General features: G+C 57.1%; 2 protein-coding genes across 6 annotated transcripts; both read right to left on the reverse strand.

Annotated features, from left to right (window-relative positions):
• Positions 1–2,756: 2,756 nt before the first annotated feature.
• CDC20 (cell division cycle 20) lies at positions 2,757–8,187 on the reverse strand. Of its 2 annotated transcripts, none has more exons than XM_085067833.1 (11): positions 8,029–8,187; positions 7,530–7,726; positions 6,802–6,947; positions 6,087–6,183; positions 5,429–5,557; positions 4,873–5,069; positions 4,438–4,532; positions 3,849–4,080; positions 3,613–3,738; positions 3,325–3,442; positions 2,757–3,018 (listed from the first exon to the last, which is right to left on the reverse strand). In XM_085067833.1, exons 1-11 carry the CDS (start codon positions 8,073–8,075, stop codon positions 2,840–2,842), a joined length of 1,563 nt encoding a protein of 520 aa, XP_084923959.1. In that variant the 5' UTR covers positions 8,076–8,187; the 3' UTR covers positions 2,757–2,839. The 2 variants fall into 2 exon arrangements, with proteins under 2 accessions (XP_084923959.1, XP_084923960.1); XM_085067834.1 differs by having other exon boundaries at positions 7,967–8,094.
• A 158-nt stretch (positions 8,188–8,345) lies between these two features.
• On the reverse strand, positions 8,346–14,821 carry MPL (MPL proto-oncogene, thrombopoietin receptor). Of its 4 annotated transcripts, XM_085067840.1 has the most exons (12): positions 13,853–14,821; positions 11,608–11,737; positions 11,109–11,284; positions 10,627–10,886; positions 10,394–10,550; positions 10,098–10,227; positions 9,674–9,846; positions 9,431–9,573; positions 9,134–9,293; positions 8,868–8,955; positions 8,654–8,741; positions 8,346–8,568 (listed from the first exon to the last, which is right to left on the reverse strand). In XM_085067840.1, exons 1-12 carry the CDS (start codon positions 14,103–14,105, stop codon positions 8,365–8,367), a joined length of 1,962 nt encoding a protein of 653 aa, XP_084923966.1. In that variant the 5' UTR covers positions 14,106–14,821; the 3' UTR covers positions 8,346–8,364. The 4 variants fall into 4 exon arrangements, 3 of the variants coding, with proteins under 3 accessions (XP_084923966.1, XP_084923963.1, XP_084923964.1); XM_085067837.1 differs by lacking the exon at positions 13,853–14,821 and having other exon boundaries at positions 11,608–12,765; XR_014853721.1 differs by lacking the exons at positions 9,134–9,293; positions 13,853–14,821 and having other exon boundaries at positions 8,531–8,568; positions 11,608–12,765.
• Between the last annotated feature and the right edge of the window lie 16 nt (positions 14,822–14,837).

Below are 14,837 nucleotides of genomic sequence, written 5' to 3' on the forward strand. Positions count from 1 at the left end.
CTCCAGCTCTCATTCTGGTGTCCCTTTGGTGCTGTTGGGGTGCAAGGCTGCTTTCCCCATCACCCTGTGACTGGGGCCCTCGAGCAGAGAGGCCAGCGTGGATGCTGACTCAAGCCTGGAAAGAGGAGTAGGGAGCCAGCTGGGCAGCTTGTGGCTGGGAGGAATGTGTTAGAGCAGCAGCCTCCAGATGCTGAGTTTCACTGTGGCTGGGTGGTGGTGGATGTCCAGCCAAAGCCCTGGAGCAGGGCTTGCTGTGAGAGAGCTCTGCTGCTCCCAGCTGGGCTGCTGTACACCTCAAGGCCATGCCCTGAAATTTAGGAAAGCATTTTCAAGTGACCTGAACTGGTGTGACTAATAAGCCTAAGCTGCACATGGGCTTCACCCTCTTTTACAGGGCTCAGTGCTCTTGTATGTATGAAGCCATAAAGGGGGAGCTGGCTCCTGCACTGTGCAGCGTTCTCCCAGTTTTTGCTGCTTCTCTGGGAGTAAAGACTTGCATGAGAATTTGTTCTGGTCCATGCTGATGTGGTGTGTAATGTTAGTTCAGTGCTCAGAAGTCACTGCTTCAGGAGCTGTAGGTGATGGTCCAGCTGACATGGACCTTTTCATGTCAAGCTTCCTTCTCCCCTCCAGCTGGCTCTTGGTAAAGACAGGACTGTCTTTGGTTTTGCCCAAAATAGTAACAATGCTTTAAACTACTTATGCGTGGTATTTTGGAATTGGCTGTTCCCTGCATGTGCTCTGCTCTCCCTTCCTCCAATTGTTCCTGTAAGTTGTGCTCTTCTATGGCCTGGCCATGGCACTTCATAATTAATATGCTGTCATGCTGTGAACTGAATTCACACCTTATAGGGCTGTGTTTACTGGGCCTGCTGGATCAGTGCCCACTTCCTTCCTCTGCTCTGCCTCACTCTAGTACTGTAGGGACCAGTATGGGGCCAAAGACCCTGCAATACCATTACCCTCTAGTAATGCTCAGAGGACCTTCAAGGGCTGTGTAATGCACAGCTTCTGGCAGTGGGGTACGTGCTAAGGAGTAAGAGCCTATATTGCCTGAGAAAGCTGAGCTGCTCTTATATGGGAGTGAAAAAATTACAGCAGCTTTCAGGCATATAAAATCTTCCTTCCAGGTGAGGGACCAGGGGCAGGCCTAATCAGCTGTGGGGCTACAGGACGAGCCTGTGCTAACTCCCAGCACTTAAGTGTGGGGGTGTGGGGCTGGGCTCCTACAGCAGCAGCACAGCTCTGGGGAGAGCTCAACCTTGCATCTGGGTTCCTGCCTGCTTCCCCATTAGATAGAGCTGCTGCCCTAGGATTTGTGTCTGAAGAGTGAAAGCTCCTTCCTTGGCCCTCCTATGGTCTTTCCCAAGTGGCTAAATGGGGATGCACCGGCAGCCCTGCTGGGAAGGTGCTGAGCTCAGCTGCTGTTTTTTAAGACTGTGCCCCCGCCCTATACCAGCAGTGTGTGGGAGGGTGCTCTGGTGAGTGTGGTTACACCCTCTCTGGCCTTGGCACAGCACAAGGCACAAGCTGGTGCTGCCACTGGCCACCTTTGAAGGTTCCAGCTGGTTTAAATCTCAGGAGGCAGAGCTAGTGCTAGGTACAGTGTGGTACTGTGCCGAGGAGAAGGTGAAAACAGTTAATAATCCACCCTCAGCTTAATCACTGAGGGCTGGTGAGAGGCACAGGCTTTGTGGAGCTGCTTTGCACAGGCCAAGGTGCTAATCAGCTGTGCAGTGTCCCCAGCAGCCCCTGGCAAGGCTGGTGCAGCTGAAGGACAGGCTTGATGAGTCTGGTGCAGCCCCACAACCTCAGACACTGTGGCTCCACCATGCAGAGCAGCCTGGCTGAGCTGGCTCTTGCTCAGGTAAAGGCTCACATATGTTCCCTGCTACTTGCTCCAGCACAATTCAGCCTGGGAAAAATGCATTTTTCCAAGTACAGGGGAGTCAAGCTCTAACAAATGTCAGCTGAATCCTGCTGCCTGCTCCCCTGCATGAAGCCTGAGCTAGGCACCAGAGCTTCCTGTCAGCAGGAGGGGAGGACAGATCAGAGTTGCCTGAGGAATACATGACTAAGGCCTGTGCAGAGGGTTGGTGGTGCCTTGCATGGCTCTTGCATGACATCCAGGCTGGCTGTGGCAGTGTAAACTAACCTTTTGTTTTGCATCAGGCTTTATGCCAGTACTAGTATTTTGGCCTTGAGGGTGATTACAGCTGTTGCTGTATGTTTCACCCCTCTTTTTTTTTTTCCAATAGCAATTAGTGAGTACTAAACTCACTGCAAAAGTGGCTATTCTACTCCAGCACCATTAGCAGGCACTGATGGGTGCCTGTAGCAGAACAAGGCACACATGTATGTACCTTACAGCTCAGACTGCCACCTGGAGCAGGTGACCACAGCTGAGGAGTGCCTGCAGATCCACACTAAGGCTCATGTGGTCATGAGACAGGACACAACAGAAACTGGGGCCACAGACATACTGTGCTTTCAGTTGAGCCTGTGGTGGGGAGCTGCTTTGCTTGTAGTCAGCATTAAGATGGGGCAGGTGACATATCTATCTGAGCTGGGACAGAAAGAGAAGTACAGCCCTTGCACAGTATCCTTTTGCTAGGCTGCACTAGGCTCAGGGTGCCTGTAAACTGGCCCTAAAGAACAAAGGCTCTAGCCCATGCTCAGATCCAGACCCAAGTCCCTCTGCTCCGAGGCTGGGGGAGCCATGGCTTTTTCTTTCATCAGATTCCATTAAAAAAAAGTCAAGTTAAGCAGTTTATTAACATTTAAAATACTGTACAGTGTGCAAACCAAATATCCCCCTCCCCACAACAAGGCCGTGGTCTCAGCGGATGCTCTGGTGAATAATGCTGCTTTTGGCACAGTTTGCCTTCTCTTTCTCCTTCTTCTTTATGGGGTCCATCTCAAAACAGCGCCAGAGCCGCAGTGTCTCATCAGCAGCTGCTGAGGCCACTGTTGTACCATCAGGGCTCATGGTCAGGTTCAAGATTCTGGCAGTATGACCTGGGGCAGAAGAGGGTGTAGTCAGGGCTGAGCTGATCAGCACATGCACATTTACTGCTGTATGCTCCCCTGAGCCCTGCCAGCTTGCACAGATGTCCCCCCACTGTGCTGTGGCAGCATGAATTCAGACCCTAAGCATGTGTTTGGAGCAATGGTGTTTCTTCAGCAGCCCATGGGTGTGCCTTGCTCCTAGCAGCAGGGCCCTGGATACGATCCTGTATCAGTGATACTGCAGGCTCAAACCAAGGATTGCACCTGCCTTTAACCTCTAACAGCCCTCCATCCCCCAAGGCCCTGTCCACCTACCTTGCAGCTCTGCAACCTTGGTCATTGTTGGATACTTCCATAGAACCAGCTGATTCTGGGCAAAGCCATGGCCTGAAATGAACTCCTTGTAGTTTGTTGACCACAGAATTGAACAAACCTGAGAAGAGGCAGTAGCAAAGGTAAGACAAGCTGCTTGTGCTGATAATCACTGCTCAGAAGTGAGCATGGTCTCCTCCTTTCTCATGCCTCTGGGCCTGACAACCCAGCAGCTCTGAGTAGGTGTGCTGCCAGAAGGTGTTTGTCTCCAAGCTGATGTTCATGTCTCACCTGGGAATGGGTATCAACAGCACTGAGGCAGGCGCCAGAACACACATTCCAGATGCGGATATGTCTATCACTAGTGCCACCTCCAGTGGCTAAAACATTCATCTGCCACGGGCACCATGCCACAGCCTGAGAGAGAAGAGTTCATTTTAAGACATGGAAGAGGCAACCTGCACCCAGCCAGTGCTGCACATCTGCCTTGCACACAAGACACCTGCCCATGGCAGCCCTGTGCTTACCTTGACAGCACCCTGGTGCTGAGTGAAGGTCTGTACAGGAGCAAAGTCTCCACCGCCCCCTTGGGTGCATGGCCAGACGTTCACCAGATTGTCATTGCCACCACTGGCCAGGTAGCGGCCATCTAGAGACCATTTGAGTCCACACACCTCCTGTGTGTGGCCAGCAAGGGTAGCCACATGATGCTCAGCTACTCTGACATCATGGTGATGGATGTGGCCAGTCCGTGCACCACTGCAGAGAGAAAAGTAGGCTTGTAGGGTCAGGCTGACATTTTCACCCAAATCCATTTTTGTGTTGTTGCAAGACTGCTGTACCTGCCACTGGGTTTCAATGGGTGCTACCAGCAGCCCTGGTCTGTTGATGTGAGAGACTGCCACACAAGCTCTTTACAACTTCAGCTCAAAGGGCAATACAGGAGAGAGGCCTTCTCCCCCACAGTCCCAACAGAAAAGGCTGAGAAAAAATCCCAAGCCAGGACAGAAACTTCTCTCTGCCATCCCTAACCCACACCATGCATAGACTGAAGGATAGGAATTTGCAACAACTGGAAACAGACCTTGACCCATTCACTCCCACCCACTGCTTTACCTGGAGAGGATGTAGCTGTTCCAGCTGAGGGTTCCCACACGGGCACAATGGCTGGTCATGTTTCGGAGACGTTTCTGCTGCTGAATGTCCCATAGCTAGAGAGGAAAAGCAATAAGTTCTCCAGGGGAAACCCAGTCCTGTTGCTATGCCCTAGGCATCCCACTGCACAGGCTCTGGCATTCAGCCTTCTCAGTATGGGAGCAGAGAAAATTTGCATCTCATGACTGTAGCACAGAAGGTAACACCACTTATAAGAAAATCCCCAAACCAAACCTTGCCTTGCATGCTGCACTTGGCTGGGGACAGTTCCACTCCCCATCAGGCAATACAAGTCAGGTGCGTGGCATCCTTCCTGTGCTAGCCAAGCTTTTGTCCCCAGGCCCCACAGTTCCATCAATCCTTAGACAACACCTCCAGTTTTACTCCTGCATTCACCTGGACCTCAGCACTACTTGTGCCAACAGCAAGGTAGTTTCCTTCTTTAATCCATGACACAGAGGAAATGTAAACATCTGGATACTCCATCTGCAGCAGCTGGATAATCTCCCCAGTAGCATGATTCCACAGATAAACAGAGTTGTCCAGAGCCACTGCTAGGAAATTCTGGGAGCTCCAGTCGATGAGATTCAGATCTACAATTTCAAAGAGCAATGCAGGTCACACCGTGCTTACCTGGAGAGCCCTGCCCTTCCCTTGTACCGATGCAGCAGGTGTATGTGTGTACACACATGCATGCTCACACATACAAGCAAGGAACAGCCTTCTGGGTGTCATTACACCCAGCTGGTGGGGTAAAGTACCCTGCTCCAAGGCACCTATACAGTGCCCCGGACTACTGTTCCTGTAAGGCTACACAGGGACACTCCAGAAGTGGTCTGTGCTAGCCTGGGTGCATAAAGTAATACAAATAGCCCAGTTACACTGTCCTGGGAACTGCACTCTAGTGCAGAATGTTCTGGATGCCCAACACTCAACAGTGCAGCCTACTTACAGTAGTCATTGCGGATCTCTGGTGCATCCAAGATCCGGTCTGGCATTGAGGGAATGTATCTGCTATTCTTCCTGCTGGATCCAGGTGTCATTTTCTGACTGTAGAGCACTTTCAGGTTATTCTGATAACCTGTGTGCAGAGGAACAGGTCACTTAACCTGAGTTAGTTTCCTCCCAGCTGGGTGCTGCTCACCCATCCAGGAATCCCTTGGAGTGAAAATAAAGTCATGAGATGCATTCACAAAAGTACAGTGTGTTAACATCACTGGCAGCATGAACTGCTGAACTAGGGTGAGCTACAATTTCCTCATTCACGGAAACAAGTTTAACAAACAGCTGGTTTTTTGTATCCCGTTATGTTTAGTTACAGTTAAGCTAGAAAATGCACAGCAGAGAGTTTGAAGCTCTTGCAGACCTCAAGAAGGTATGCCACCTGCAGTACATGTGAGCAACTGGCAGTCACTGCAACTTTCCTGAATAAATTCACTGTGACAGTTATGCTGTCCCTCAGCCTCAGGAACCCTGAGAAGGGAGACTCCAATGCATATAGCTCTCAGAAGCCAGTTGATCTCTTCTGTGACCACACACAGGGCCTGTGTTGCTGTTGCCCTGACCAGATCTCCCCTGCTGATTCAGCTTATGCGGATCCTGTATCATACCTTCTGGAGCATTCTGTGGTTTTCCACTGAGGCGGAGGATCTTTGCTTCTTCTACATCAAAACCATTCAGATTCACTGCCCAGGCTTTCTGCTGCTCCTATGGAGACAAACCACCCTCAGTGCAGTGCAGTCAAGACAGACACCTAAGCCCCCTTCTCCCAGAATCAGGAGGTGTACCACTGTGCTGTAAGGGGCAGCTACAGACAGGCAGGTCAAAGTAGTTTTTTCTCAGACTTTTGCACACTGTCCTGTTCGCATTTTCACACAGTGGCAAATTCAGTGCTGTTGCCAGTAGGAAAAGCCGCAGCCACAAGTGACCAAATGCTTCATAAACAGATTTCAGAACACAGTGTAAAACATTCCAGAATTGTTCCCTGTGTAGACATTGTCCTAGAATAGCTACCACCAGCAGTTTCACTCTGCCTAGGTCCACAGCTTTGTGTTTTTGTCGCCTGCTATATTTTAAAGCCTCATTAGTCAAAAAGCTAAATTTTGCTACCACCAGCAGCATAGGCTAGAATGAGTGGCAAGCTCTACTGCTTCAATCTCATCCTAGGCTCCTGAAGCCCAGAGCTGGAAGCAGGGATGGCTTGGGCTTGTCAATCCCATGGGCCGACTTGATATAACCTATAGTTTATTTCTCTGTAAATGGGCAGGAAGGATTAGGTGTTTGGTAGTGGTTGTTGAAATAATTGTATCTTAGCAATATGCTTACCTTCTTGGTAGGGGATTCCTCAGCAGGGTCATTCTCTTTGGTTAGGAGGAAATTTGCCATTTCCATCTGCATAGCGCTGCGGTTGGGAATGTAGCGATCCCCCCCAGCCTTTGAGGGGGTGCTCTGAATTTTGGTTCCAGATTTACCTGCATTTGCATATGGAAATATTGTCTTACAGCTATTTAACAGCCTGTATTAGAGATTCCATGAGAGCAAACCAGCACTTTTTAACATCACACCCACCAGACAAGTTCTAGACAAGCAGGACTGTGAGACCCCATGCTATGTAGTCACAACTAAGTTATATTTTCCCTCCTGCCTCCAAGCTCTGGTTAGGGACAGTCAGGAGACAACTCCTTGGGTCTAGTGCAACAGTTCCAGAGTCCATAGATAAGGGGAGTATACAAAAACACAGTTACAGCATGCAAAGGTGTGAGCTGACAGTACCGCTCACACTTGTCCCAACATGCAGCTTCGCCAGCACGGCTCAGCTGGGGGATCAGCTGTTCGCCAGCCCCAGTGCTCAGAGCTCTGCCCCCCTCATGCTGGGGAGGAGGTGGGCGATTGCCAGGAGCACAGCCTGTGCTAGGAGCACAGCCCACCTCCCCCTCCCGGACCAGCAAACCGGTTGGGCAGCGTGGCAGGGAGCCCAGAGCCTCGTGGCTACAGACAAGCAGCCCGGGCGAGGCTCTCGCACCCAACCTCTGCCGCTGGTGGCCGGCGCTCACCGGGTGTCTTGGACGGCGTCTTGCTGGCGCTGTAGGAGCGATTGGCCGGCTTCATGGGCGACACGCCGACGGGGCTGGGCCCGGGGCCGCTCTCCTTGGCCTTGCGCTGCCATCGCGCAGGCGGCGCGTTCGGGATCGGCGTGTCCAGCTTCAGCAGCCCATGCAGGTCCGCCTCGAACAGGAACTGCGCCATGGTCCTGCGGGCGGGCGCCGTCAGCCGGGCCCGCGGGGGACACCGGCCGGGCTGCTCCCACGGGTCCCGGGGGCCTCCCCACCACCGACCTTCTTCCAAGCCCTGCGGCCGCTTCTCGGGGTCCTCCCCACCACCGGACACCTCCCACTCTCCCCAACCGCTCCTCGGGGCCCTTTTCATCCGCCGACACCCCCTCCGATAACGGACATTCTCCCTTCCCCTCGTCTGCTTCACCACAGGCTACCTTGCTCGAGACTGCGTCTCAAAGCTGCCTCAGTGACCCCCCCGGCCCTGCCGCCCTCTCACCTTCGCCGCGCCGCCGCCGCTCGCCCGCCCCGTTTGCGCCGCAGCATTTTAAACGGCGCGCGGACGGGCTCCGGTTGGCCGCTTCAAACCCAACGGCCGCGCGCTGCCAGGCGACGGCCGCGCGACGCGACGCGATTGGCTGAGCCGCGGGAAGAGGCGGGGCGCTCTACCGGGGCGGTTGGGGGCGGAGTCAGGGGCGGTGCCATGGGGTTGGGGCGGGGCTACCCGGTGCCATGAGGGGTATGGGGCGGGGCGATCCCGTCAGGGGCGGGGCGATCCGGGCTCAGGGCGGCGGCCAAAAAGGGACGAGGCGGATGTTTGTTTGGGGACGCGCATTTATGGCGGGGCGGGGGCGGTCGCGGCTCCCCGCGGCTCCCAGCCGCTCATGAGCAGGTAGGACTGGTTGGCGATGTCAGTGCTGGACAGGCGGCCCCCAGCGTGCGCCGGCGGCGGACCCGCCTCGCCCCGCGGGCCGGGCAGCACCTCCAGCAGGCAGGGCAGGACGGCCTCCTCCGGCGGCTGCTTGTCGAAGGCTCTGGCCTGGGGAGACACGGAGTGGGCGCGGTGGGGGCTGCCCTTCGAGCTGCCCCCGGGGGAGCTCAGCCGCCCTGCCCCAGCCCCTCACCTGGCTGTGCTTGCTGCTCTCCTGCAGGAAGTTGCCCAGAGCACGGTGCAGGTCAGGAACGGGCGGCCAGAGTTTCTGCTTCACGTTGCTGGGTACGGGGAAAGGGAAGAGGCATCGAAGGCAACCTCAGTCTAGGGGTGCCCTGATGCCCCCATGCAAGGTGCCCCGGCTTGGTGCTGGACCGCCCCCGGCTGCCCCCGGCACAGCCCCTTACCTGTAGAGGGAGGGGAAGGTGCACCGCAGCCCCAGGAGCACTGCTGAGAAGAGCAGCGGCACCACCGTAACGCTGGGGATGAGCCAGCCTGCAGCGGAGGAGGGACGCTGGAACTGTTGCCCTTCCCAGACCCGCCACCTCTGAGCCCTTCGCAGCCCTGTCACCCTCTGCCGGTGCTCCCTGTCCCATTTCCAGCTCTCTCCGTCTCCTGCCGTCAGCCGTGTGGCTCCTCTGGCCACAGCCTCCCCCCCTGCTCTGTCCCTTACCTGCGTCAGCCATGGCATCAACCGCAACAGGTTTGGACCATGCGCTCCAGCTGCCCTGGTACCACGGCCCGCTGGGCTGGGCCCGCACCTGCACATGGTAGCAGGTGCCTGGCCGTAGGTCCAGGACTTCTTCGCTAGCTCCTCGTGGAACCTGCAGGACCTGCAGGGCAGAGCCGAGCTGGAGGCACGGCTGCTGTGGCGTGGCCAAGGAGCCGAGGGACAGCCTGACCCCATGCCTGCCATGTGTCAGCAGCTGCTGTGGGCAGGGCTGCTTGGGATATCCTGGCCAGACCTTACCTTCCAGTCATGGCTGTTCTCCATGGCATAGCGGACCTGGTAGTGCAGCTGCTCTGCCAGCACCTCCAGGGGTGGCAGCCACTGCAGGCTCAGCTGGCCCTGTGACACCGTTGCCTGCACGAGCTGTGGGGCATCTGTGAGCACTGTTGGTATTGGGGGCAGGTATATGTTGTTGTGAAATGGGACATGGGACACTGTGTCCCCTGTGAGCCAGGCAGGGGCCATTGTGGCACTGGGACTCACCAGCCTGGTGCAGCCAGAAGGGCTCCTTGAAGTAGCTGAGTGTGGGCAGCATGTGGGTCTGGGTGACATTCACCAGGATGGAGATGGAACTGCCAGCCCTGGGCTGGAAGGTGCAGGCATGGGTGCCCTGTGTCCCCATGCTCACCTCTTCGCACTGCTGCCATGCATCTTCCCTGTGGGAGGAGTGGGGAGCCAGTCAGTCCCACCATGTCACTCCCACAGCCAGCACTCCTGCACTTGCTGCCTGTAGTTGGAGGCACAATGTGGCCAGGAGGGGAGATGAGGAGGTAAGAGGTTGTTGGTGGTAGGGCAGGACAGAGCAGGGCATGGGCAGGTGGCCCGGTGTGGGATTTTGGGACACAGCAGGACCAGTGGTCCCTGGGATGTGCCTGCCTGAGTGCCATATGCCTGCCATGCGCCTTACCTTGTTCCAGCCCCACTCAGAGGTGGCCTGAAGAAGAGCTGGTGGGAGCTGTAGGGCTCTGCAGGGTCCCAGCTCCACTCGCAGCGCACGTGCAGCAGGTCAGGGGTACTGCAGCACAGCCCGATGTCTCCTGGGCAGGTGAGAGCCAGGGCAGGGAGGGAGCTGCTTCCCCTTGGGCCCCCAAAACTTGGGTTTTGCACCTCGCCTACCCCAGGACCCCCGCCCACCACAGCCCCAGGCATGGGTGCCTCCCTGCTGTTCCTGTGAGCAGTCCTGGGGAGGGGATGGCTGCTCACCGGAGGAGCGGGGTGTCTCCGCAGCCACTGCCTGCGACCAGGGCCCCCAGACACCATCCATGGAGGTGCCGTCGGGCTTGCTGCGCACCTGGATGTGGTACCTCACCCCTGGCTGCAGGCCCCGGAGGACCACCCAGGTGTTGGCCTGGACCAGCTCCTGTAGGAGAGGGGCGAGGCTGAAGACCAACTGCAGCCCCCAAATCCTGCTGTCCATCCCTGACCCCTCTGTGTACCTGCCTCACTCCCGGGAATGCTGCCCCAGACCTGGGTGTGTGGGTGCTGACAGTTGACTGGATGGAGAGGTCCCCAGGGTGCTGCCCACTGGGATTCAATGTGGTGCTGCAGGCCATCCCTGGGGAGCTGGCAGGGCAGTACTGCACCTCGTAGAGGAAGAAGTTCAGGAAGTCAGCGAGTGGTGGCTGCCATGACACGCAGAGCTGCCCCGCAGCACCAGTCCAGCGGGCCGTGATGTTCACTGGGGCAGCAATGAGACCTGCAGGGAACATGCCAGGGTGTTTTACCTCCTGTGGCAGCCCTGGTCTGGGCAACTCCTGGTCCTGCTGGGGAACACCTGGAGCGTGGCCCCCAAGGCTGCCTGTACCCACCATGCAGGGCTCAGGGTGTTGCCAGCCCCCGTGGTGGGCAGAAGGTCAGGGGACCTAGGTCTGGGGACTGTCCTGTTGTCACAGGGTATTGCCCAGTCAGAGGCACTCACCCACTGCCTCCACGCTGAGCTCCCGCCAGTACTTGGTCTGGTTTGTGGTGGCATCCAGGACTCGGAGGTGGAGCTGGGTGAAGAGCCGCACGTCCTGGCTGGGGAAGACGCAGACATGTCGCTTCCCGCCAGCCTCGTGGTGCCACGTGGAGACCATGCATGCTGTGGGCATGTCCCTGAGGAATGGAGAGCAGGATCTTGCAGCACCTCACGCCTCCTGCCTTGGGCCAAGCTTGAGCAGATGGGATGTGGAGCACAGCACCGAGACCTCAGTGTCACCAGCTCCTTTCCTGTGCCACCATCCCCATGGGACTGAGGGACAACCAAGGCCCCAGCCCTGGTGCAGGGTGTGAAGTGGTTGCTGTGTAGCCCCCATGGGCTCTCCATCTCTCCTTGCAGCTAGGAGCCGCTGGGATGGCACAGATTGCTGTGACACTGCAACCCTGCTGCTCTCTGTGCAGCAAGGAGAAGGCTGGGCTGTGTCCCCACCATCTCCTACCTGCTGTACCAGTAGTAAAAGTGGCACGTCCCAGTTGTGTCCTCCTTCTCATCCCAGAAGCAGGTGAGGTCCTCGAAGGAGCGGGAGAAACAGAGGATGTCCTCGGACACTCCTGCTAGCAGTGCAGCGTCTGGGAGGAGTGTGGGCATGAAGGAGCCCCGGGCACAAACCCATCCCCATCCCACCCGCTTCTTCCCGCCCCATGCCCGCTGGCACCCAGGGCAGCCTGAGCATGGCTGTGGCACAGGTGCTCTCCACCAGCCTGGCACACCAGGGCGGGACACTGCACACGTGCTGGCTGCCAGCTCGCACTGGGGTCCTGGCTGCTGCAGGGCTCCCCCCGGCCCCACTGCACCTCCCTCCTCAGTACGTGAGGTCCTTGAGGACAAACAAACATCCCGAAATAGCCCTGCGGTCGGAGGGGAGCTCAGGGCCCAGCGATCAGGGGGAAGCACCCCTGCCCTGCTCATGCCGGAAGGTGCGTGGAAGTGAGATAAGGAGGAGCAGCACCCCATGGAGAGGGAAAGGGCCTCGGGGATGGTGTGGGGGCGTGTGGTCCTGAGCAGGGGGGGATGCCCAAACCCCTACCCAGGGACTGCTGTGGGGCTGTGGGTTTCTCTGCTCCCCTCAGTAAGCCGTGCTCCCTGTTGTTGCATGGACAAACGGGAGCAGCACACCCTGCAGGATCTCCGTCCGACACACTGGTGGCTCTGCTGACACATGGGTGCCTGCCCTTGTTGTCATGGAAGAGGGGACAGCCCCAAGATGCAGATGTGTCATTCACAGGGGTGGTCTTGCTGCTCCCAGCATTGCTTCAGCAGTTCCTTCTCCCCCACTCGCTCTTCCCTGGGAGCTGCTCGGAGCTGCTCCAGCCCTTTTCCTCCTCCTCATCCTACTGGCATTTGCTGCCTTCCCCAGGGGTTGCCCCCAGCTTTGAGACCTCACAAGCCCACTGCCAATGCCTGCTCCATTTGCTGAGTGTATCCATTCTCTGCTACATACGCACTGCGCTGCCAGCAGTCCAGTGAGCCCACCCTGGGCAAAGAATAAATCACAGTTCCCAGATGTCCTAGCCACCTTCTTGATGTCCTGCTTGCTCTGTCCCTTCTCTTGCCATGACCCCCCCAGCTCTCTTCCTCATTTCCCAGCCCTGTGTTGCCTTCTTCCCCCCACCCTTTGTCCCATCTCCCCCACAGCCCCCACCTGTTCTTCCCTTTTTGCCCCCAGTTACCCCACCCCAGGCCTCCTGCTGGCTCTGTTACCTCACCCAACTCTGAGCACCAGGAGATGAAGTGGCCAGGTCCCAGCAGCTCGGTGGCACAGGGACCCATGGCATTGGTGGGGGGCCACCCTGGTCCTGTGGACTACCAGAGCACCTTTGCTGAGCACAGGCCATTTTCTGGGAAGGGCAGCTTCCCAGCTCTGCAGCCCACACCAGCCATGCTCGGGTGCTGCTGCCAAGCCAGCAGAGGGCTCAGGGCACAGTGATTTTGCAGAGGCTGTGGGCAGAGATGAGCCCAACCCGGACCCTCGTCCCACTGTCCCTGTGGACAGTGACTCAAAATGTGCTCCTGAGCCTGGCCCCTGGCCAGAAGCCTGTTGTGGGGCTGGAGAGACAAGCAGGAGATCAACAGGGTTTTATTCACTTAATGCTTTTTATGGTGTTACAGAAAGTGTTAAAGGGGCTAATGAGGCACTCAAAGAATTCATGGAGAAGCCTGAAATGAGTGGCTCTGGCAGGTGCACTGAGCCAGACTGGGGCCAACTATCAGCTAAGATGAGGGTGCCTGGCGGGACAGTAAATCATGGCAAGGCTCATGCAGGAGCACTGGGGTTAGCCTGGAAGCCACTGCATTACCCGTGGTGCAGAGCTTTGCCAGATGTTGAGTTTTGCTCAAACCCTCATCACATCATAACTCTGAGAACTCCTGGTGAGTGGGGAGCCCCTCTGCTACCCAAGCAGGACTGTGCGCACCAGGCTGCCATCCCCAAGGGCCACCCAGGGGCTGCCAAGCTCTGCTTGCAGAGGGCAGGGATGTTCCTTCACTCCAGGCATCTCAGGGTGTCCCACAGGTGAGAAGGACACTCCAATGCTTGCCCTGAACACCCCCTGCACCCCGTCCTGGAATGCCCCCTTCCCAATCCTGTAGATTTTGGCCGCTGTGAAGTGCTAGCTGCCCATACCTGGCATTCTAGTTCCTTTCTGACCCATCCTTTGGGGGAGAAAATAGCCCCAAGGACCTACCTTGGGATGTCACTGGCTCAGGGACCGATGGTGGGCTGCAGAGGCTGAGCAGGATGGCAGGGAGCAGGGAGAGTTGCCAGCCCAGGCACAGGCAGGCTGCCATCCTGCAACCTGTGTGCCCGGGCTGCACATGCCACACTTGGCCCTTCCCAATGTCCTGGGAGCTGCTGCAGCTCCTCCGGGCGATACCTTTATCTGGGAAGTGGTGCCTGTGCAGCTCAGGAAGCCTGGCTGGGGGCTCCCCCCGCCCCATCACCAGCACTTCCCTGTGCCTGAAACCACTATGCCACAGCCCCTCTGCCGCCGGCCACAGCGCCAAGAGAGACTGCTCCTATCAGATAGGCGGCATGTCCTGCCCTTGTGGCTACTGGCATACTGGGAGGATGGGGTAGGAAGAAAAACAAAGAAAGCAGGGAGGCCCCTGTGTGGGGTAGGGCAGGCTATTGGGGGCTGCTACCACTTGGGACATGGGACAGCTGCTCTTCCTCTGTCATGTCCCGTGCTGCCTACCAGCAGCCATGTCTCCATAGCTGTGCTGGAAGCAGAGCTGCAGGCACCGGGGGCACTGGCAGAGCCCACAGAGGTGCTAGTGGTGGTGGTGCAGGAGCAGGGCCACCCAAGTGAGGTCCCACAGTCATGCTCAACCTTGTGCCAATCCACCACCTCTGCTTGGCACAGGTGGCCAGAGGGTCTCCCACCCTGCCAGAGCACAGCACCGTTGCACAGCCCGGGGGGCACCAGCCAGGGCACGAGGAGCCACTTGCATATGTGTCCCCAGTGCACCAAAGCCAGGTTTGTTTCTTCATGCCCAGCAGCTGGGGACAGCACCAGAGGCATTGAGGGGAGACAGGAGCAGCCAGCCCCAACTTGCCACAGACAGATTTTGTCAAAAAAAGCAGAAAGCCCTTGGTGTGGGCAGGACTGGTGACACTGCCCCAGACACCATTCCCAGCTGTGAACAGAGGAGGTGCAGAGGCAGTGGCAC

Source organism: Lichenostomus cassidix, chromosome 8, assembly GCF_008360975.1.
Source record: "Lichenostomus cassidix isolate B80296 chromosome 8, HeHo_3.0, whole genome shotgun sequence".
NCBI lineage: Eukaryota > Metazoa > Chordata > Aves > Passeriformes > Meliphagidae > Lichenostomus > Lichenostomus cassidix.